Below are 22477 nucleotides of genomic sequence, written 5' to 3' on the forward strand. Positions count from 1 at the left end.
TAATGCTGGAGACCCTGGCCCTTTCCATGTTGTTGATCAGATACTCTGAAATCATATCACTAACCCATAGTTCAACACAGTTAACTGCAGTTCCTGCTATTCAATACACATTGCCACCAGCAAAAAGGGGGAAGGGAAACAAAAAACATTTCTCCTTTCCCTTTAAAGTTCCAGAAACTTCCATGTACAGTATCCACTCAGCTCCCAATGGCTGGAACACAGCCATATGGCCATACCCAGCTACAGGAGTCTAGGAAACACAGTTCAATTACCAGCGGCCATCTTGCAGCTGAAATTCTGGATTCTGCTACCAAAGAACAAAGGGAATCAGGTATTTGGGAACAACCAGCAGAAACTGACACAATAAAACTCTTTTTAGTCTCTGACTTCATCAGTTACATCATTTGTCATTATAACAACAGGCACAAAGAGACATGAGAATAAACACAAGTGACTCAGTAAGCATACAGCTCAAATCGTGGCTGTATTTATGTAACTAGAGTTATATATCAGCATACACATAGGCAAACATTCTCTGAAGGGAGCCACAGGATAGTAAATATTTTCAGTTTTGTTGGTTATACACATGGTACTTGTACTCAACTCTGTCGCTGTAATATGAAGGCAGTGATGACAGACAACATAAAATGAAGGAGTATGATTGTGGTCCAAAGGAACCTGGTTTACAAAAACAGACTACAGGTTGGATTTGGCTTCCAGACCACAGCAGTCTTCTAGTTCAGGGTGTGGCAGGCTTCAGATACCTCTACACAAAGGCAGAGCACTGATTAATTCAGGCAGCTAACTTGGACACATTAGAATATCTACTAAAACAGCCCCTCCTATTTATTTTATTTATTTAAAAGCCAGAGCTACAGAACAGGATGAAGGGACAGAGAAAGAGAGAGCCATCTTCCATCTACCGGTTAACCCCCCAAGTGGCCATGACAGCCAGGGCTGAGCCAGGCAAAAATCAGGAGCCAGGGGCTTCATTCAGGTCTCCAACATTGAGGAAGGAGACCCAAAACTTTGGCCATCTTCCACTGCTTTCCCAGGCCATTAATAAGGAGCTGGACCAGAAGTGGAGTAGCCTGAGCACGAACTGTTGCCCGCTTGCGATGCCAGCATTGCAGGTGGTGGCTTTCCCCACTGCACCACGATGCCAGCCCTAGCATCTCCCATTTATTAAGCATGTACCAAGTGCTAGGACTCAATTACCTTAGGAGCTCATTATTATCTCTAACCCCCAAAACAAATTGACAAGCTGGGTAGAATACTTCCATCTTCCACAGGATAAAGACAGACGTGGCCAAGATGTGGCAGCACTGGATCAGAGCCCAAATTTTCTAGCTCTCACCCGTCAGTCTCCCAAGCCCGTTTCTTTCCAAACAAAACAGAGTTCTACAGGAGTTGAATGAAAAATTGTCTTTCACTTAACAATAAATGAAATATACGAGCAGTTTCTTGTCATGTTAGCAGCAAAGCTCCTGTGCCATATTTGACTGTGAAATATTACAATGACAAAGATTTCATTCTGATCTTAAAATAGTTCTTACTCTATAAGTTTATCCTGGCTTTATCAAGGAGACAACTAACCTTCTGATTTTCCTGGGTAAAACTGCCAAGGTCTTAAGACTGGGTAACCAATGAAGACGATAAACATCAAGGTCCCATCAACATTCCTGAACATATGAAGGTTTTTCCTATGTTATCTAAATAAACAAAAAGGAGGATCACCACCCAGCCCCAGTCCCAGTCCCATCCTCACTCAGCAAATGTATACCACTCTACCCTCTCCACACATGGCAAAACACTACTAATGTGTCATAGCACTCCTTCCAGAAACTTCTCGACAAGGCCTCATGATCCCTATCAAAGCTCCAGGCACAATTTCCATTTTATAGGAGTTCACATGAAAGAATAAAGCCTTTTGCCATCAAGCCCTCAACACTTGCCTTATGCGATACAACAGCGTCCCATTTTCCCCTCCGCTGTGCCCAAAGAGGGGATTATCAGTTATTTCCTTGGACAGAGATGCGCCTGTTTGTTGTATATTAGCTTACAGAGTAAATCTCTCCTTGTCTCACCAAGTCAATTAATTCTACGAGTGTATCGTTTTATAACTAAATCTGTATCTCAAGTCCTTACTTAGCACGAATACCTTTCTAATATCAAGTTTTCATAATATTTCAGGAAGGAGAAATTATGACTATTTAGAATTGTGTTCAGTTTATGTAAACTACTTTGGATGGAAAGTTACCTGCCACTGATGTTCCAAGCTCTTCCTGAAATGTTATACAAATGCCACAAAATCTGTGATTCTTGCATAGAATACTCTAAGCAGCAGAAAGCAGTAATTTCCAAGAAATACAAACACACTTGTAATCTCTCACAGTAGTATCTAAAGTATCTAAAGAATGGCTGCTTTCCCAAACACATTAGCAGGGAGCTGGATGGGAAGTGGGGCAACCGGGACTTGAACTGGTGCTCCCATATAGGATGCCAGCGTTGCAGGTGGTGGCTTAGCTCACTGAAGCACAAAATAGTCCCCAAAGTTGTTACTGTTATAGGTACATTTAAGATGCTCCACTGATAGATGGGTTTTTGTTTTCTCCTCAAAACAAAGGACTTGTCTTTATTTAAACACCACTGTGAAATGTCACTTCCTGAGTCACAGTGGCATTGCACACAGCTGCTTGGTTTTGTTTAGCCAGCTAGCAAGGAAGTCACATCAGGATGGTAATTACTATGTGACACTCATTAACCACCACCACCATCACCATCATATGTGGGTGTCTGCCCAATTCTGGGAGCTCCAATCTCCACCCTTGAAACACCTGCCTGTTGGCGACACAGGCCTTGCCAGGGAGAGGGGACATTCTGAGCTGTTATGTATCAGGCACTCATAAATGTAGCCCCCACCCATGCAAAGGATCCATATGCAATGATGCCTCCTCAAGACAGTACTAAAGGCCACAAAGAAGCATATTTAATGGTTGTCATTTGGAAGTTACCAGTGAGTACTCCCAGCACAGGCCAATCCTACAAAAATGTGGCTGAAGCAGAAAACTGGGTGTGACCTGACTCCCTGGAGCCAGCCTATAGGACCATGATCCATCCGTATCCCCAGGGAGAGTGAGTCAGTCCAGTGAGGGGGACAGCACAACTGTCCTCCTGACGATGACATAGCTCACACCTGTCTCAGGGACACCTGGCACCTTCTCTATCCCACCCTTTCTCAACGGCAGCATCAGGACACTTCGTGACCTACGTCCATTGCACTGCATTGCTACATCCAGGTTTGCACTGGCCCTTGTCAGGCTGCTGCCACGGGTGTGAGAAGGCAGTGTCCTGGTGAGAAGGCACAAGGACAGAGAGAGAGATTAGGGAGAGACCAGCTGAATGAGAGCTTCTGAGCATGGACCACGCTATGAGAGGGAAATCAGAAAACACACAGGCTAGGACCTGTTGGGGCAGAACTGTCTTGCCTAATTTCACTTCCTTCACAGAACACTCCAGATGAGGTCATTCCCAGTCAGGCCAAGAGTCTGAAGCCATTACTCCCAAAGGAGCTCACTTATATTTTCTCATTCAGAGTTTTCTGGTGGTTTCATAAGAACAGCTGAAAAAACAGTTTTCAAACTCACTTCTGCCTGAAGGTCTTTCCTCTGAGTTGTGGCTGGCTCCCACCATACATTAAGAATGTGGGCAGCACAGGAGTGCAGTGGAGGATGGCCCAGGTCCTGGGCCCTGCACCCGCATGGGAGACCAGGAAGAAGCACCTGACTCCTGGTTTCGGATCAGTGCAGAGCGCCGGCCGTAGCGGCCACTTGGGGGGTGAACCAATGGAAAAGGGAAGACCTTTCTCTCTGTCTCTCTCTCACTGTCTTACTCTGCCTGTCAAATGTGGGCAGCAATGGGGACAACCACCCACAGATACAAATTCAAATCCTCCGAACTTAGTTGAAAGAGAAGCTTGACTGCGAGAGAAAATACTGACTTTCAAAGTAACCTTCAAGCACTAAGACTGTCGCCCTACTTCCACAAAGGCAAAATGAAGGCACTGTATTTCTTTCTCCATATCTCCCCTAACCAGTATGGAACCGCATTTGAGCTGTAAGGTGAAAACTAACTGAATAGGACACTTAATTTTCTCTGTTGTTTCACATATGTATTTATCTTGTGTGTGGCAGAGCTGCTCTGCTGGCTACAGGACATGAGCCCCACACCAGGGCATGCTGCTTAGGGTCACAGCCTGGCATGGATGTCAGCTTCCCATTGGCTCTTCCAACAAGATGCCTTATCTGGTTACACAACCATGGGGACAGAGCTGGGGCCTGCAAGGCAAGGGGCTAAAGGACCAGAAGAAAGGAGAGTGTTCAAGCCACGAGAAAGAGGTGCATTCCAGAGGGTCCCACACTCTTGCTAGAGGGGAACAGTAATTCTCACTCCAATCCCCAAATGGCTCAATCAGGAGATCAAAGAGGATCATTTAGAAGACTGGCAGATCGCTAAGATGAAATCTAAGCAGCAGTGCATAAGATATGCAAGTCCTGAGCCTGAAACTCCTCCTGCGAATGCACGTCTTCCTGAAGACGCAGACACACTGAGTGGGCATCCTCACTCCTCACTAAAAGGAATAAAGACTTTCATTCACTCAGCACATCCCATGGAGTCCTAGGAAGGGTCGAGACAAGATGCACCCAACATGCAAACCTCACAGCCCTGGTCAAACATGAAGAACACATGGACCCTCTAGCCTAGCCCCAGCAGGAGTGCACTTCAAAGCACTTCAGACAGGGGCCGCTGGTGTTGTGGCTCAGTGGGTTAGCCACTGAACTATGCTCTGCTTCTGATCCAGTTCCCTGGGGATGCATCTAGGAAAGCAAAGGAATATGACCCAAGTGCCCGGGCTCCTACTAACTACATGGGAGACCAGGAGAGAGGTCCAGAGTGGACAGTGAGAGAGAGACAGAGAGAAAGGTCTTCCTTTGCCATTGGTTCACCCTCCAATGGCCGCCGTGGCCAGCGCGCTGTGGCTGGCGCACCGCGCTGATCCGAAGGCAGGAGCCAGGGGCTTCTCCTGGTCTCCCATGGGGTGCAGGGCCCAAGCACTTGGGCCATCCTCCACTGCACTCCTGGGCCACAGCAGAGAGCTGGCCTGGAAGAGGGGCAACCGGGACAGAATCCGGCGCCCTGACCGGGACTAGAACCTGGTGTGCCGGCGCCACAGGCAGAGGAACAGTTTTTTTGTAACATGCATTTCCATGAACTTTCTGAAGACTCTTCATATTTAATGTAAGTATCATACTAAATGTATAAAACAAGCCTATAAAGTAGGTTTTAGTATCTCCATTGAATGAACAAAATGAAATCCAGAGAGATTAAGTAACTTTCTCATGGTTACCCAGCTAGGACACAGTGAGGCTGTGACAGCCAGGATGGAAAGAACTGTACACCATTCCAAAGCCCATGCTCTCAACGTCTCTGCAGAATGGGTAAAATGCTTAAGCATAAATGCTTATAAGCTTCAACTAGGTTGCTACTCTTGTACAAATGAGCGTATGCAACAAGACACTGGGCTATTAGACCACTACTTGGTAGGCTGAGAGGTCACTGGCTGAGTTTTTCAAGAGCAGGCAAGACGGCCAGATGTCAAGTTTCCACTGACAACTGAGAAAGTTTTATAACACTTTTTCTGTAATTGTAAAATAAAGTCTCATGATTATCAATCTTTCTGAGCAAACAGTGGGCTCTATGTCTGCTACCCTCAAATTGGGGACCTTAAGCCTTGACCAATGAGAACATGGCGAGAACAATGTTACACTAGCTTCTGGGCCTAGGTCTTAAGAAACTGGTAGTTTCTAAACCCCAGTTTTGGATTCCATCATTCCCCTAATTAGGAAAAACACTGTTATATCCCACTCTCATTTATAAATGAAACAAGGATTTTGGGTAACAATGATTAATGAATGTGGGCAAATCCAGAGGATTTTTTCCAAAATATTTAGCTGCCCCTGGGAAATACTTAAGAGAAAATTCCATGTATGCTTATAAAATTCCATGTGCCTTAGACCTACTGTAACTTTGCCAAGACACCATGTTCAAGAAGAACTAGAAGATATTCTAATAGTATCTTAAGGGTATTAAGATTACAGTTGGGGATGTCAAAAATAAGAGTGTTAATTGTTAAATCAACAACAGGAGTCACTATGCTCTCTCTCCCCATGCTGGACCTCTGTCCTTAATGAGGTGTACTATGAGAATGAACGGTAAAACTAGTCTTCAAACAGTACTTTACACTTGTGAGTCTGTGTGGGTGCAAACAGTGGAAATCTCTACTTAATATAGAGTTGGTCTTCTGTATATATAAAGTGAATTAAAAACGAATCTTAATGAAAAATGGAATGGGAGAGGGAGTAGGAGTGGGATGGGAGTGGAGGTGGGAGGGCGAGAATGGGAGGAAGAAACACTATATTCCTAAAAGCTGTACATAGGAAATTTGTACTCATTAAATAAGAACCTTAAAAAAAATACCAATTTCATTGTATGTTAAATATTATTAAAAAACTATGTCAAATGGAAAAAAAAAAGATTATAGTTGGGGCCAGTGCTATGGTATAGAAGGTAAAGCCACTGCCTGCAGTGCCAGCATCCTATATGGGCACCCGGCTGCTCCACTTCCAATCCAGCTCTCTGCTGTGGCCTCAGAAAGCAGTAGAAGACGGCCCAAGTCCTTGAGCACCTGCGCCCACGTGGGAGACCCGGAAGAAGCTCCTGGCTCCTGGCTTCAGATCAGCACAGCTCCAACTATTGTGGCCAGTTGGAGACTGAACCAGTAGATGGAAGATTGACTTCTCCCTCTCTCTGCCTCTCCTTCTCTCTATGTGTAACTCTGACTTTCAAATAAATAAATAAATCTGTAAAAAATAAAAAGATTACAGTTGATCTTCGCGTCTTCAGAGTTCTTTTTTTCCTTCTACTATTTGTATCTCCACAGATGAATAGCTACAACATCCTTCAGTGGGAGAAGGTTTCACAGGACACTGGTTTCTAAACCATGTGTGAGATTCACCCCTCGGGCAAATCTTTGTGCCCACACACCTCCTGCAGAACCCAGATCAGTGCAGTGTGCAGATGAAGCAAAACAACCAAACGGAATTAGCCAGAGGTCTGTCATAAAGAGACAAAAGGCAGGGAGTAGGGGAAGCCCACATATTCTGGCTTTGCACGGTCAATTACCAGGGCCAGACCTTCCCACCGCCCACTACACGACCACAGCAGTTCCTCCTTGGATGCTGTAAAACAACAAGACTTCCACTGCATTTTAGGCACTCTGGGCTTATGAAACAGCTGTACTAATGGCTTGGCTCCTGGAAATTTATTTAAGAGTTGCAAAGATTTAGGAAGCAAGCTGCTTGTTAACTGGTGGCTAAGATACCTCACACAGAACAAACTCTCTTACAAGGACAGACTGCCTTTTTCTCCACGTTCTTAATCAATTTCAAATATTAGCCCAGCTGGGTCAAAATACGATTTCATAAGTGGTAAACATTTCCCATGACTGTGTGCAAAAGAAGTTGAAAAATCATTAATTCTCGCAACAAACCTTTATTGAATGTCTATTATTCCTTAGGGAAATATATGTACATGTGAAGAAGATGTAGCATAGTAGAGTTCAATGGTCTTATCCATGGTCCACACACACTTAAATATAGGGCTGACCACCACAATCACATGAGAATCAATACTGTGGTTCTGCTTTTACCTGTATTTTTGGTGACCTCACATGGGTGGCATAGCGGGTAAAGCTACCACCTGCAATGCCGGCATCCCATATGAGCACTGGTTCAAGTCCCAGCTGCTCTACTTCCAATCTAGCTCCCTACTAATGGCCTGGGAAAGCAGTAGAAGATGGCTCAAGTGCTTGGGCCCCTGCACCCACGTGGGAGATATGGAAGAAGCTCCTGGCTTCAGATATGCCCAGCTCCAGCTATTGCAGCCATCTGGGGAGTGAACCAGCAGATGGAAGACCTCCCTCTCTCTCTGCCTCTGCCTCTCTGTAACTCTGCCTTTCAAATAAATAAATAAATCTTTTTTTTTTAAAAAAGGAATATATTCAAATAATTTATTTTACACATTCCAAGAATAAAATTCAGTACAAGTGCTAAATACATTCCCAAACACTAACTAGGCTTTTTTTTTTTTTTTAAGATATTTTTCTTATTTACTTGAGAGGCAGAAAGACTGGAAGGGGGAAGAGCTGGAGAGTTGAAGGGGTGGAGGGGGGAGGGGGGAGAGGGAGAGGGAGAAGGAGAATGTGTTCCCATCAGCTGATTCACTGCCCAAATACCCACAACAGCCCGTGCTGAGCTGGGCCTAAGTCTAGAACTGAAATGCAACCCAGGTCTCCCACATGAGTAGCAGGAACCCAGTTACTTGAACCACCACCACTGCTCCTGGAGTCTGCACTGGTGGGAAGCTGGAGTCAGGAGCCAGCGTTTAGAACTGAATCCAGGCACTCCGATGTGGGACACAGCAACTTACCTGCGAGGCTTTAAATAACACTCGCTCCCAGAACTCCGGTTTTCTTAAATATAGCAACCTTTCCTATGTCTAGAACAGACCCATAACAAAAAGGTCTGTGAGTGGCTGGAACTTGGTGTTGCAAAGCTGCCCTTCTAGCAGACCACTGGCTTTGCCAAACCAGGCTTCAGCTTTCCCTGTAAATCAAATAACAATGCATCACAGTCCCAAACCAGGAGCCACCACTTGCTTGGTACCCTCCCCTATCTCAGCCCCACCCACCTCCCTGCGGTGGTACTCTGAGCTATTTTATTCCCTTAACCCTTACCTCCTCAAACCCTCTGGCCTCCTAGTGCTTCCCCTTGAGGTCTGGCTCCCCTCAGTTCAGGCTGCACTGTCCAGGACAGCAGGGCCTGGCCCCGCACCTGTTACATGACACAGCCCTTGGCAGAGATTCAGAGCCCCACAAATCATGCACCAGGTGAATCAATGAATGTGTGAACATAATTATCTGTCGACAGGATGCTATGACAAGATGCATTAAGAGCTCACTCTTCATGGGGGGAGGTGGGCAGGGTGGCAGTGGGGCACAACAGGTTAAGCCTACTTGCAGTACTCCTTCCCATATCAGAGTGCTGGCTGGAGTACTTGCTGCTCCACTTCCAATCCAGCTTCCTGCTGATGCACCTGCAAAGGCAGCAGAAAGTGACCCAAGCCCTTTTGGGCCCTTGCCTCCATGTGGGAGACCAGAATGGGGTTCCTGGCACCTGGCTCCCGGCTCTGGCCTGGCCCAGACCTGGATGTTGCAGCCGCTAGAGGAGTGAACCAGCAGGTGGAAGATATCTCTCCCTCTCTCTCTGTCTCTGCCCTTCAAATAAATAAATATACTTTTTTTAAAAAGAGAGAGTGCTCACTCTTGGTGCCTGGAGTCCATCTCCTTTCATGACACATCCATCCACACTCCTCTACCCAAGCTATGAAGGCATCTTTAGGGGTCTTTTGTGCCATTGCTCTAAGGTGGGACCCAAAATGAGATAAACTAAGGAACCACTGTGGAGCCAGGCCTCTGGCCAGGGCCATTTTCCTCCTATTCCTTGATCTTGTCAGCTTCCCCTAATCACACCTGTTTCCCCCCTACTTTGGCATCCAACACTTCCTAATTTGGGTTTCCGCCTTCCCTCACCTGCTCCAGAATGGTATTCCTTCTCCCCTGAGCTTGAAAATGCCAGCGATCTCAGAGGTTCTCACTAGGAGTGTTAAACAAACACAGACAGGGAGGAGAAGGGTCTCCTCTCTGCCTGCCCTCCTCCCAGGCAGCTGTCATTCTTCTCCACAGGTTGAATTCAAAAAGGTGTTTCAAAGCCACCAGACCAGGAGAGCACACAGCTGCCGGCACCAGGAGGCCTGCGGCTCACATCCATACCTGGTGAAGCTCTGTATCATTCCACTCCACCGATTTGTTTAAACCCCAAACTCAGATTTAGCTCCCTACAGTCACCAAGTTCCAAAACAGAGCTAAAGTAACATGAAGAAGCCTCCGGATGCGATTCAAGTAGAACGTGCTGCAACTGGGCTCCAAGAACAAGTTTGTCAGCAGATTCAAGACTTATAATAGTTATTTCTCTTTTAGACGTGGCACCAAAGGTCTTGTCCGATGGCATTTAATCTCAGATTTAGCAAGAGCAAATTCCCTCTTAATTGTCATCTGTTATTTCTAGCCTAGCTCTAAACTCTCCCCCTTTCTTCCTGCATAGATGGGGAAAAAAAATAAATATTTGAAGTAAAACAATGTATATGATACAGAAAACCACTGAGTTGTTAAGACCTGAAAGTTATTAAATAAAAAATGAGGGGTAAGGGTACATTATAGGAAGTAGAGGAGAACTTTCCACTTTTAATCAAATATTTTATTAGTCCCTGATAATAACATTATATGCATGTGTATAATATGTATTTATGTGTGTATATAAATTCTCCTTTCCTGCTAATCCTTTTAAAGCAGTAAAACATTCTTGGCAAAAAAACTCATGTTGTTTTAGCTTATAGCACAATTGTTCAAAATATTTATTATCAACAATTAATTCCGCATTCAATTTAATTGTGATGATGTTGCATTTAATTTAACAAAACTTATCACATTTCTGCCAATTTATTCCATCTCTAGAACTATCTGGTCCCCTATATATGTACTGCAGGTGTACACTGGATTACAAATGCATTTGATTTAATGAGTATTTATTAAAAGTGCCTGTTTTGTGCACAATTCCATGCAGAGTTGATAGGAATACCACAGTGCCAAGAGAAAAGAAGAAAGTCCTGTGTCCAGAAATGTGAAATGTCATAGAGGGGGTGTACACAATTCCAGTAGACCAACCCCATCATCTGGAAACCAAGACTGGCATTGAAAGTTCTCTGAAAATGTTTTTTTAACTGGTTTGCTAATCCACACCCTGCTTGAGGCACCTTTACAAATGTCATCTTCTGATGACTTAATGCCTCATGTTATGTGGAAAGTTATTTTATTGTTCAACTAAATGTCACCTTAATGTCTCTTTTGATGTACTAGGAAGGAATCTGGGAGAAAGTTAAAGTCAGAAAACCACGAAGATACATAGTTTTTAAGGATATTATTCCAACTGATTATAGTTTCTATACATACAAACATGATCCATCTACCCACAGCTGAAAATGGGGTGCTCGTCTTTAATACAAAGATAAAAATATACTTTGGGGCTCTTATTCCTAGAGAGTTATGTCTTTCTTGTCTTTAATAAAACTCTCAATGCTCTCTTTCCTGGTTTAACAATTTTGTTTCTGAATTTCATATCTGAATTTTAATGACCCCAATTAGAATTTCCATAAAGGCACTTAAGGGATTCTCACACATATTGTTAACAGCAACGGGACTAAAATGAAGACTTTCAATAAAGGCATAGTTATGCTAATACTAGCCTGAACTATTGCCTGCTTCTTCTCCTGTTTCCCATTCCCCCTTTCATAGACATTTTGAAGAAGACATTGATACAAGCAACTGACCACATTTTCAAAGAATCATATCCCAAAAAAAAAAAAAAAAAGTTTTGAAATATCTAAATCGGCATATTGGTCCAATATTTAACATTAAGAAATATTCAACAAGTCTTTAAAACGCCAACATAGTTTTAAAATCTTCATTTGGATATATTTCCAACAGCTGTCACATAAAGTTAAAAACCAGACATCAAAAAGACTTGACACCCAGTATAAAACCACTCACTCAAAAACAACACGGAGCAGCGTACGTTTCTAAGAATATATTAAGTTAGTTCTCTCCTCAGAGAGAACGATAGAACCCTCGGTTTCCTGCAGTTAGGATGGGCTGTCTTCCCAACCTTTAGAAACTCTTCATTTAAAGTACTTTTTAAATTACGCATAATATTTTAAAATATTTTTAAAATTTTCAGTACATGAAACAACCTGAGGAGAAAGTATTTCTGGCAATTACCTTTTGCCTGGTCCAAAGTCCTCACCTTCAGGCATTTCTGCCCTTTAAAAATAACAACAGAGCAGGGGTCTGCGGCGCCCAGGGACCACGGCTGAGGAAGCTCACGCTGCTGCTTCTCCGCTCAAAGGCTCAGCACCAGCAGGACCAACCCAGGTAGTGAGATTCTTTCCTTTTCGGAGAAAAGCACTCCTCCCTACTCGGAAAGCTAGTGTTGACAAACTTCCCAAGCGCCCGCCCGCCGGCCTGCCTTGAATGAAGCTAAGAGTCAGGTTATCATGACTGCCCCCTGCTAAAAATAAACAGGTCACCTCTTCCTGCCAGCTCCGTGACAGGCAGCCGGAGTGAGCACTGCCCAGCTGCCCGGCATGTTCCCTGCAGTCGTGTGAGAAGGTGTCACCACCCGGCTGTTAACCTTCATTGGACGACTTCACCGAGGCCGGCCTGCCCTTTCTCTCGCCTTTTTTTTTTTTTCCCCGTGGAATGACTGGGCGCCCCTCGACGGGCGGAATGGCAGATGGGGAGGGTGAAACCTCACACTGGGCTATCAGATCTCCTCCCAGGAGTCACAGCAGGGAGTCAGGGAGCAGAGAGCACACTGGATGTTCTCTCCCTGCGGGGAGGCCTGGTTATCCCCAGAAGGCTGCGCCACTCAACAAAAAGATCTCTGACTCCAAAAAAAAAAAGGCAAAAACAAAGGCCATTAGGCAATTGTGTTTTGAGGGCCGGGTTTGGCATGGTCATGCAGATTCCTCCACTCAGAAACAGGGAGTGTACAAACAGGACTGGCTGAGGAAGTGTTCCTGTGGGCCGCAGGTCTTCCGCCCCAGACGTCACAGGTCCAGGGGAGGCAGCCTCACCCTGGCACGGTGGACCTGGGTACTTATATAGCCCAGCCAGCAGCTGCACCGAGTCATCAGCAACCAGCGACCCTCATTTGCTGGCCTTTCTAAAGAGGAGGAGAAAAATCACTTCAAATCCTTTTTTATTTTTGAAAAGGCCAGGAGGCTGCCTTAGAAATACTCCCTGCAAACTTTGGAGAGAACCCTGAAAGCAACTTTCCTCCCCTCCTACCCAGGAACATTAACATCAGAGTAGGCAGAGAGCAAGAGCTAATTATTAAGAAATCACGATAATTTTCTTTTTGCCATGGGAGTGTTCCCTTGTTATGTTATAGCTAATCCGAGCAAGACACCTATAGTTACTGTATATCTCAAAAGGTATATTGGTGAAATTGATTTTTCTAGAGCATTAAAAAACTGAAAAGCCAAAACATGGGAAAAAATATAGTCTGCTTTCTTTCGGGTAGCATTCACTTTTGGTGATATACGTACATCACAATTTCAAATAATTTTTAATTTAATATTTCACACAAGACCCAATGTTTTGCACACTTCTAAGTCTAAGAGGTGCATAAGCTCAAACACACACCTTGCACACCAGGGCCTTGAAAGAAAACAGACTTAGGAAGTTCAGGGTGTGCTGGAGATTTTTAGAACCAAAGCACTGTTGTGTGGCATGGGGACCTGATGCAGCAGGTCAAGCCGCTTCCTGTGACACCAGCAACCCATGCAGGAACACTAGTTTGCATACCAACTGCTCCCCTTCCAGTCTAGCCCCCTGCCAAAGTTCCTGGGAAAGCAGCCCAAGATAGGCCAAGTGCTTGGGCCCCTCCTAGCCAAGAGGAGACATGGATGGAGTTCTAGGCTCCTGGTGTGGGTCTGACCCAGCCCCAGTCATTGTAGGAGTGAATAAGCAAATGGAAGATCTCTCTCACTCTCTCTGCTCTCCCTTTCTGTCACTACTGGATTTCAAGACAGACAGAAAGACAGAAAGAAAGAAAGACAGAAAGAGAGGGAGGGAGGGAGGAAGAAGGAAGGAAGGAAGGAAGGAAGGAAGGAAGGAAGGAAGGAAGGAAGGAAGGGAAGGAAGGAAGGAAGGAAGGAAGGAAGGAAGGAAGGAAGGAAGGAAGGAAGGAAGGAAGGGGAAGAAGGAAGGGAGGGAGGGAGGGAGGAAGGGAGGAAGGGAGGAAGGGAGGAAGGGAGAAGGAAGGAATTCCAGGTTGTTAAAGAACGGGAAAGTTGGACTACTGAAATTTTATAGCTGATTATCAATTATACTATTTCAGCACCTGTACGAAGCCTCATCAGCCCAACTCTAACTTTATATTCAGCTCTCAGTTCTGACCATCCTGTCCCACAAAGCTTTCCTTTTCATTCCCCAATCGTATTTTACTCTTTCTTCAATATGGACTGTTAACTTTTGTTGAGCTTAGCTGCAGGCTACTACAGAACTGAATGTAAGAAGATGACACAAAAAAATGGGAAAACCTGCCATGCTCATGGATTGGAAGAGTCAATATCATCAAAATGTCCATTCTCTCAAAAGCAATTTACAAGTTCAATGCAATACCAATCAAAATACCAAAGTCATTCTTCAAAGACCTAGAAAAAAATTATGCTGAAATTCATATGGAGAAACAGGAGACCGAGAATAGCTAAAGCAATTCTTTACAATAAAAACAAGGCTGGAGGCATCACAATTCCAGACTTCAGAACATACTGCAGGGCCGTTATAATCAAAACAGCCTGGTACTGGTACAAAAACAGATGGATAGACCAATGGAACAGAATAGAAACACTGGAGATCAATCCAAACATCTAAAACCAACTCATATTCGACAAATGACCTAAAACCAACCCCTGGAACAAGGACAGCCTCTTCAACAAATAGTGCTGCGAAAACTGGATGTCCACATGTCGAAGTATGAAGCAAGACCCCTACCTTACACCTTATACAAAAATCCACTCAACATGGATCAAAGAACTAGAGATATGCCATGACACCATGAAACTAATTGAGAGCATAGGGGAAACCCTTCAAGACATTGGAACAGGCGAAGAATTCCTGGAGAAGACCCCAGAGGCACGGGTAATCAAAGATAAAATAAACAAATGGGATTACCTCATATTGAAAAGTTTCTTTACAGCAAAGGAAACAGTCAAGAAAGTGAAGAGGCAACCAACAGAATGGGAGATGTTATTTGCAAACTACACAACAGATAAAGGATTAACAACTAGAATCTATAAAATGATCAAAAAACACCACAGAATCAAAACAAACAACCCAATAAAAAGATGGGCCAAGGACCTTAGCAGACATTTTTCAAAAGAGGAAATCCAAATGGCCAACAGACACATGAAAAAATGCTCAGGATCCCTAGCCATCAGGGAAATGCAGATCAAAACCACAATGAGGTTTCACCTCACCCTGGTTAGATTGGCTTACATACAGAAATCAACCAACAACAGATGCTGGCGAGGATGTGGGGAAAAAGGGACACTAATCCACTGTTGGTGGAAATGCAAACTGGTAAAGCCACTATGGAAGACAGTTTGGAGAGTCCTCAGAAACCTGAATATAATGAAGGACCCTTATAGGGGGAGGGACAAGAAACTAGGCCTGGGCAAATATCAGGGGCTTCTTAAGAGGTCAGATGTTCCCCAGAGTCTAGCGGGCAGGACATTCTCTGGGAAGGAAAAGTCAATCCCCTTCAGAGAACCTCTAGGCACACCCAGAGCAGAACTGCCCCTCCCCTTCGGAGAGTCTCTAGGCGCACACTTATGATGTCACTGCGACCAGCCAATCCTGTAACACCTCAGCACTCTCCCTCAGCACTCTCCCTCAGCATTCTCCGGTATGCTAATTGTCCCTCCAAACCAGCCAATCCCGTGCCACCTCTGCATTTTACACCAGCACTCTCCACCAGCATTCTTTGCCAGCATTCTCCCATATGCTAATGGTCCCTCTGAACTGACCAATCCTATGCATGCGCATTAGGAATATGCTAATTAGTTGCCTATATAACCTGTGTGAAACTGCCGCTCAGGGCTCCTCACTGCCTGAGGTGGGGGCCCGTTTGCGCAAACGTTCAATAAAAACCTCGTGCTTTTTGCATCAACTGGTCTGGAGTCTGGATCTTTGGGCGTCCTTCCGAGCAAGTGGGCATCTCTGCAACTGAGAGGTCCAACAATAGCCCTACCACAGGACCCAGCCATCCCACTCCTTGGAATTTACCCAAATTAAAGGGGAAAAAAAAGAGCCATTTGCAACTCAATATTTGTTGCAGCTCAATACACAATAGCTAAGACATGGAATCAACCTAAATGTCCATCAACAGATGACTGGATAAAGAAATTATGGGATATGTACTCTATGGAACACTATACAGCAGTTAAAAAAAATGAAATCCGGTCATTTGCAACAAAATGGAAGAATCTGGAAAATATCACACTGAGTGAAATAAGCCAGTCCAAAAGGGACAAATATCATATGTTCTCCCCGATCAATGACAACTAAACGAGCACCTAAAAGGAAACCCACTGAAGTGGACACTATGAGAGACAATGACATGATCAGCCCTTGTCTAGACTGTTGAGGAACAACTTACTATTTTATTCCTTTTAGTATTTTGTTGTTGTTGCTCTGTTTGTTCTACTTAATACCACTGGTTGAACTCTGTAATCAATACACAATTATTCTTAGGCGTTTAAAATTAACAGAAAAATGATCTCTGTTAAATATAAGAATGGGAATAAGAAAGGGAGGAGATATACAGGTCGAAACATGCTCACTCGGACTTACCTCCAATGGCAGAGCTAGAAATGTGCCAGGGGATTTCAACTCAATCTAACCAAGGAGGCAGGTACCAATGCCAGCGCACTTGGTAAAGTGATAAGTATAAGTACATAACTGATCAAAAAGATAGGGTAAGTGCCGAAGAGATTTCACAAATAAGACCAGTGTAAGCAAATAATGAAGGATAGAATTAAAAGGGAGAAAATGATCCTGCGGGGGAAGCAGGACACACAGCAGACTCATAGAATGGCAAACACCCCAAACAGCACTCTGGCCTCAGAATCAACCCTTGGGGCATTCGGATCTGACTAAAAGGCCCATGAGAGTCTCACAGGCATGGAAAGCCAAGACACGGTGGCAAAAACAACCTAAATAAAAGATCCTGGTGAACAAGACCCCAGCGGAAGGAACAGGCCATCAAGGAGGGAGGCACCTTCCTCTGAAGGGAGGAAGGAACCTCCACTGTGATATGGCCTTGACTAAACAAGTTCAGAGTTGGTGAACTCAAGGGGCTTCCATAGCCTAGACAGCTCATGGCAACAGCCTCAGGTGATTGCTGATGTCATAAATAAGAGTGCCAATTGTTAAATCAACAATGGGAGTCACTAGGCACATGCTCCCCACATAGGATCTCTGTCCTTAATGTGTTTTACTATGAAACTTAAAAACAACACTACTAGGGATACCTTGTGCGGTTGTGTGAGTGCAGTCTGTTGAAATCTTTGCTTAGTATATACTAAGTTGATCTTCAGTATATAAAGATAATTGAAACTGAAACTCGATGAAGGGTGGAATGGGAGAGGGAGTGGGAGAGGGGAGGGAAGTGGGAGGGAGGGAGGTGTGGGGGGGAGCCACAATAATACAAAAGTTGCACTTTGTAAATTCACATTTATCAAAAAAATAAAAGAACTGAATGCATCCCTGAAACCTGCTCTCAGTGTCAAAGTACAACTAAGTGATCTGTGCTGTAACAGATGCATTACTAATACTACTGCTGCAGATCAAGTACATCCCCAAAAGTTTGTGGTTGGAAATATCATCAGAATTCACATATTATTCATATCTGCAGGTAATGAGAATCAGATGAGGTCATGAGAAGTGAAGCACTCATGAGGATGTTAGGCTTTATAAAAAGGGGAAGAGAGGGTTATGTTGAGTCATCTTGGGGTGCCCACATGCCACATGGGAGTGCCTGGGACCAACTCCTGCCTCTGCTTCTAATCCAACACCCTGCAGCAGTGATCCAAGCAGCTGGATGCTGTCACAAACACGGGAGACCCAGACTGAGTGCCTAGCTCCTGGCTTACTTCACCCTGGCCCAGCCCCACCTGTTAGAGCAGGGACTTGGGGAGTGAACCAGTGGATGGAAGATACATCTCCCTCTCTCTCTGTCACTCTGCCTTTCAAATAAATAAATCTTGATGAAAGAGGAGGAGGAAGGGAGACCTGGGCTCACCCACTTCCGTCCCGCCCATGTGACACCCTCTGCATGCTATGACACAGCCACAGAGGCCCTGACCAGATGCTAGGCCATGCTCTGGGACTTTGCGTCCTCCCCAACTGCTGGATAAATCTCCCTTCTTTACAAATTGCCCAATTTCAGGTGTTTCAGTTCTCATAACACAAAATGGACTAAAACAACTACCAAAAAGTATTTACTGAAGCTTCCTTTAAGAAGCCTTGCTCCCTCCTTGCATTTCCCATCAGATATATCTGTGGAAATGTTTAAAATTCTCAAGGAGAGAGAAAACAAGGAGGGCACAGACTACAAACCCAGAGAGCAGCTACGTGGCTGTCAGGTGCATCCCCTGAGGGCCAGCCTCCTTGCCCGGATAATGTCATCTGATGCACTGGGGATGAAGGTGCTAAGAGTTCCCTCACTCCAGTTCACCTGAAGTCTGCTGGACATCAAGAACTAAAGCACTCAGAATACAAATGTAGGAAACAACTGAGGAGCCGCTGACCTATCACCAAGATTTTCAGATGCTCAAACAGCAGCCCAGTGAAGTTGGGTGGCCCACTGGTGGGCGCACTTTGTTCCTCCAGCTCATGACAGAGCAGACCCCATACATTAAGCAAATGCTTGAGCAGCCAGACACCTCCTTATTGTAAATGTTCTTATATCCACACTCTTATAAAATTCATGTGCATTTATTTTAAGAAATTCATGAGCATTTTTATCTCTCTGTACAATTTAATCATATGGTTTGGCCTTAAAATCACTGCCATTCAAAGCTAAATGTCCATTTTTCTTGATGCTTCACACAATCATTGGCCTAAGAGTTTTGTTTGTTTCTATCTATTCCGTAGCATGTTGAAGCTCTGGAACTTTCTAACACAAATTAGACTGTAGCAAAGGTATGTATGTACAAGAAAACACAGCATATGTGGGGTTCCATGCTATTTGCACTTGCAGGCATCCACTGGGAATCTCACAACACATCCCTTATGGATAAGAGAAGATGACTAGGGGCTGACCCTGTAGCTCAGCAGGTTAAGCTGCTACCTGCAATGCCAGCATCTCATACGGGCACTGGTTTGAGTCCTGGCTATTCTACTTCCAATCCAGTTCCCTGCTAACATGCCTGGGCAAGCAGCAGAAGATGGGCCCTGGAACCCTGCCACACTTGGGAGACCTGGAAGAAGCTCCTGGATCCTGGCTTCTACCTGGCCTAACCTGGTCATTGCAGCCATTTGAGGAATGAACCAGCGGATGGAAGAAAAACAACACCACAATAGCACTTGCTATTTGCTCAACACAAAGTACCTGGAACCCAACAGACATAACTCCTACAACGTGATGGGGAGCCTGACTCAGAGAGAAGCTGTGAACCTCACCAAGTTCATCGCGTCAGGAACCGTGGCTGCAGGATTCTCATTTGGGTCATCCTGCACCAGCGTCTGTGTTCTTAGCCCTAACCTCCTACTCTCTGGTAGCGGGGATATCAACTGTTAAAGAAAGAAAATGGTCCTGGTACTTGGTAAAGGGCAGTAAAGCAGACTTTTTTCCAGGGGACTAATCCAGTGGGGCTTTGCAGCAGGGGAGAGAGATCAGGCTCCATTCTACAGCAAGAAAAAGTGGGGACTGATTTATAGCCAAGAAACAAGGTGGATGTCATTGGGATTGATGAATGAATGGAAGATTGATAGGGGGTACGTACTGTGTGTCTCCCAAATTCAATGTGTCCCCCCCAAAAAAAAAGTTCATGTGGTACAAACACAATCCCCATACCCAGATGATAACGGTATTTAGAGGTGGGGTCTTTACTCGGCAAGCAGGACTGGACGAGGTTGGGAGGGTAGGCTTTATAAGAGGAAGAGAGACCAGAAGCCGATTCTAGCTCTGTCTCAGCAGGTGATGCCTTCTGCCATGGTATGATGCACCAGATCATGGACACCCCTCCATAATCATGAACAAAATAAACTCTATTCTGTATAAACATGGTATTCAGTTATACCAACACAAAACCGACAAAGCAGTAGGGAAGTTCTCTGCTAAACTAACTGGACAGAATTCTTGCTGAAGGCAGGTCAGAGTGATCAGATATTACCTGGGAGTGGCTGTGGATGAGGAATTTGGTCAGATATCAAAGGAGGATCAGACACGGCAGGTAAGAGATTCTTGCTAATTGTGGTTTTTTGAGGACTTACCCAAGGACATGGCCTAGTCGAAAAGAAACTCAGAGAAACCTGACTAGAGTATGATCAAGGGCAGAGTCATTGCCGCCTCCCAGTTGAAAAAAAAAAAAAAGACCACATTTTAATTTCTCTTATTAGTGTTCTGTACTATAAAATGTGTGGACTTTCCCACCCTGTGCTGTCCAATATGGTTGCCACTCCCTACGTGTGACTTCTCAGCATTTGCAATATGCCTGATTGGAACTGAGATGTGTTACTAGGATTTTTAAGACAGGGTAGGAAAAAAGAAAGTAAAATATTTCATCAATAAATTTTATACTGGGAATCAGAGGATTAAGCCACCCTTAGCAACAATGGCATCCCACATGAGCATCGGTTCCAGTCTTGGCTGCTCCACTTCTGATCTAGCTCCCTGCTAATGAGCATGGGAAAGCAGCAGAAGATGGCCCAAGTGCTTGGGCCCTTACCACACACATGGGAGACCTGGATGGAGTCTCAGGCTCCTAGTCCAGACCCAGCCATTGTGGCCATTTGGAGAGTGAACCAGTGGGTGAAAGGTCTCTCTTTGCCACTGTCTCTCTCTCCCTCTCTATAATTCTGCCTTTCAAATAAATAATCTTTCTTAAAAATAAATAAATCTTATATTGATTGTAGGCTGAATGGTAACATGAGTATTTTATATATATTGGTTAAACCAAATTAGGAAAATTAATTTCTCCTATTTCATTTTTACCTTTTTTCTCGAGGCTACTAGAAAATTCAAAATTATACACATAGCTTGCATTATACTCTTCTGTGCAACACAGTCCAAGAGCTTTTTTTTTTTTAAAGATGTATTTATTGGAAAGACAGTATGAGAGAAAGAGAGAGAGAGATTGAGAAATTGAGAGAGAGAGAGAGAGAGAGAGAGAGAGAGGTGGGTGGGGGGAGATCTCCTATCCGCTAGTTCACTCATCAAACAGCTGCAATGGCTGGGGCTGGGCCAGGCCAAAGCCAAGAGGCTAGGATTCTGTTCAGTTCTCCCTTGTGGATAACAGGGGCCCAAGCACTTTGGCCATTCTCCACTTCCTTCTCAGGTGCATTAACGGGGAGCTGGATTGGAAATGGAGCACCTGGGACTTGAACCGATGTATGCATGAGTTGCCAGTGTTGCAGCTGATGGCTTTTTGCTACACCATAATGCTGTCCCCAGCCCAGGAGCTTTAATCCTCTAACAAAATTGTTCTAAATCAGACATCAAACAAAAGTTAAAGTGAGAGTGATCTACCTAATACAATCATCAATTTTTTTTAAGATTTATTAATGCATTTGAAAGGCAGGGGTCCACGTACGTGGGCCATCTTCCACTGCTTTCTCAGGTACATTAGCAGGGAGCTGGATCAGAAGTGGAGCAGCCAGGACTTGAACCAGCACCCATATGGGATGCTGGCACTGCGGACAGTGGCTTAATCCACAATGTCACAGAGCTGGCCCTTTATCAACTGTGTTGAGAACATTTCCAGAACTGCTTTTAATCAGAAATGACAGGGATAGCGATTACAAAAAGCAATTAATAGAGTTGTACTGGGAAGAGTCCACTGAGCTTTACTCCCTTGACAGCTTGACTCTGCCAATCCTTCCTTCTCTCCAGCCTCAAAAGTCAAAAGGGGTAAGTGTCTGGGCCAGGGCAGATCCCTAGCCTTTGATTCCCTCCCTTCTTCTCTCATCTAGGACTTGTGCCACCACCTATCCCACCCTCCCCTTGCCAATTCCTGAGGCTTCTCCCAAAAGCTGCCTCTGACTACATTAGACTTTCTAAGAACCTCTGTCTTCTGCCTTTACAGCTACACAGTGGTCTCTAATCAACTCTTCACCTGTTGTGATCTACCTTCTTCCTCCACTGTGACCCCAGCATGCTTGAGACGGCACAGACCTGACTGTCCTTGACTTGACCTCCTTGGGGTATTCCCCAGACGGCTGCAATGGCCAGCACTGGGCCAGGCTGAAGCCAGGAGCCTCATCTAAGTCTCTCTTGTGGGTAGCAGAGGCCCAAATGCTTGGGCCATCTTCTGGTGCTTTCCCAGGCCATTAGCAGGGAACTGGATTGGAATTGGAGCAGCCAGAGCATGAACCGGTGCCCATATGGGATGCCAGCATCACATGTGGTGGCTTTACCCAGTACACAATGCCAGTCCCCAAAAAGACTTTTAAATG

General features: G+C 44.8%; 1 protein-coding gene across 2 annotated transcripts in view; it reads right to left on the minus strand.

Annotated features, from left to right (window-relative positions):
- Positions 1-22477, minus strand: part of RETREG1 (reticulophagy regulator 1) — a 149875-nt gene that overhangs the window by 26381 nt on the left and 101017 nt on the right. Inside the window, exon 1 of one of the 2 annotated variants that reach the window (XM_062211866.1) lies at positions 12011-12246. The exons of the other annotated variant lie outside the window; for it this stretch is intronic. Coding sequence (XP_062067850.1) covers positions 12011-12045 — 35 coding nt within the window. The 5' untranslated portion in view covers positions 12046-12246. Of the gene's footprint in view, positions 1-12010; positions 12247-22477 lie in introns of those variants that run through there. 2 annotated transcript variants of the gene reach the window in all.

This window comes from Lepus europaeus, chromosome 15 (assembly GCF_033115175.1).
Source record: "Lepus europaeus isolate LE1 chromosome 15, mLepTim1.pri, whole genome shotgun sequence".
In the NCBI taxonomy this organism is placed as follows: domain Eukaryota; kingdom Metazoa; phylum Chordata; class Mammalia; order Lagomorpha; family Leporidae; genus Lepus; species Lepus europaeus.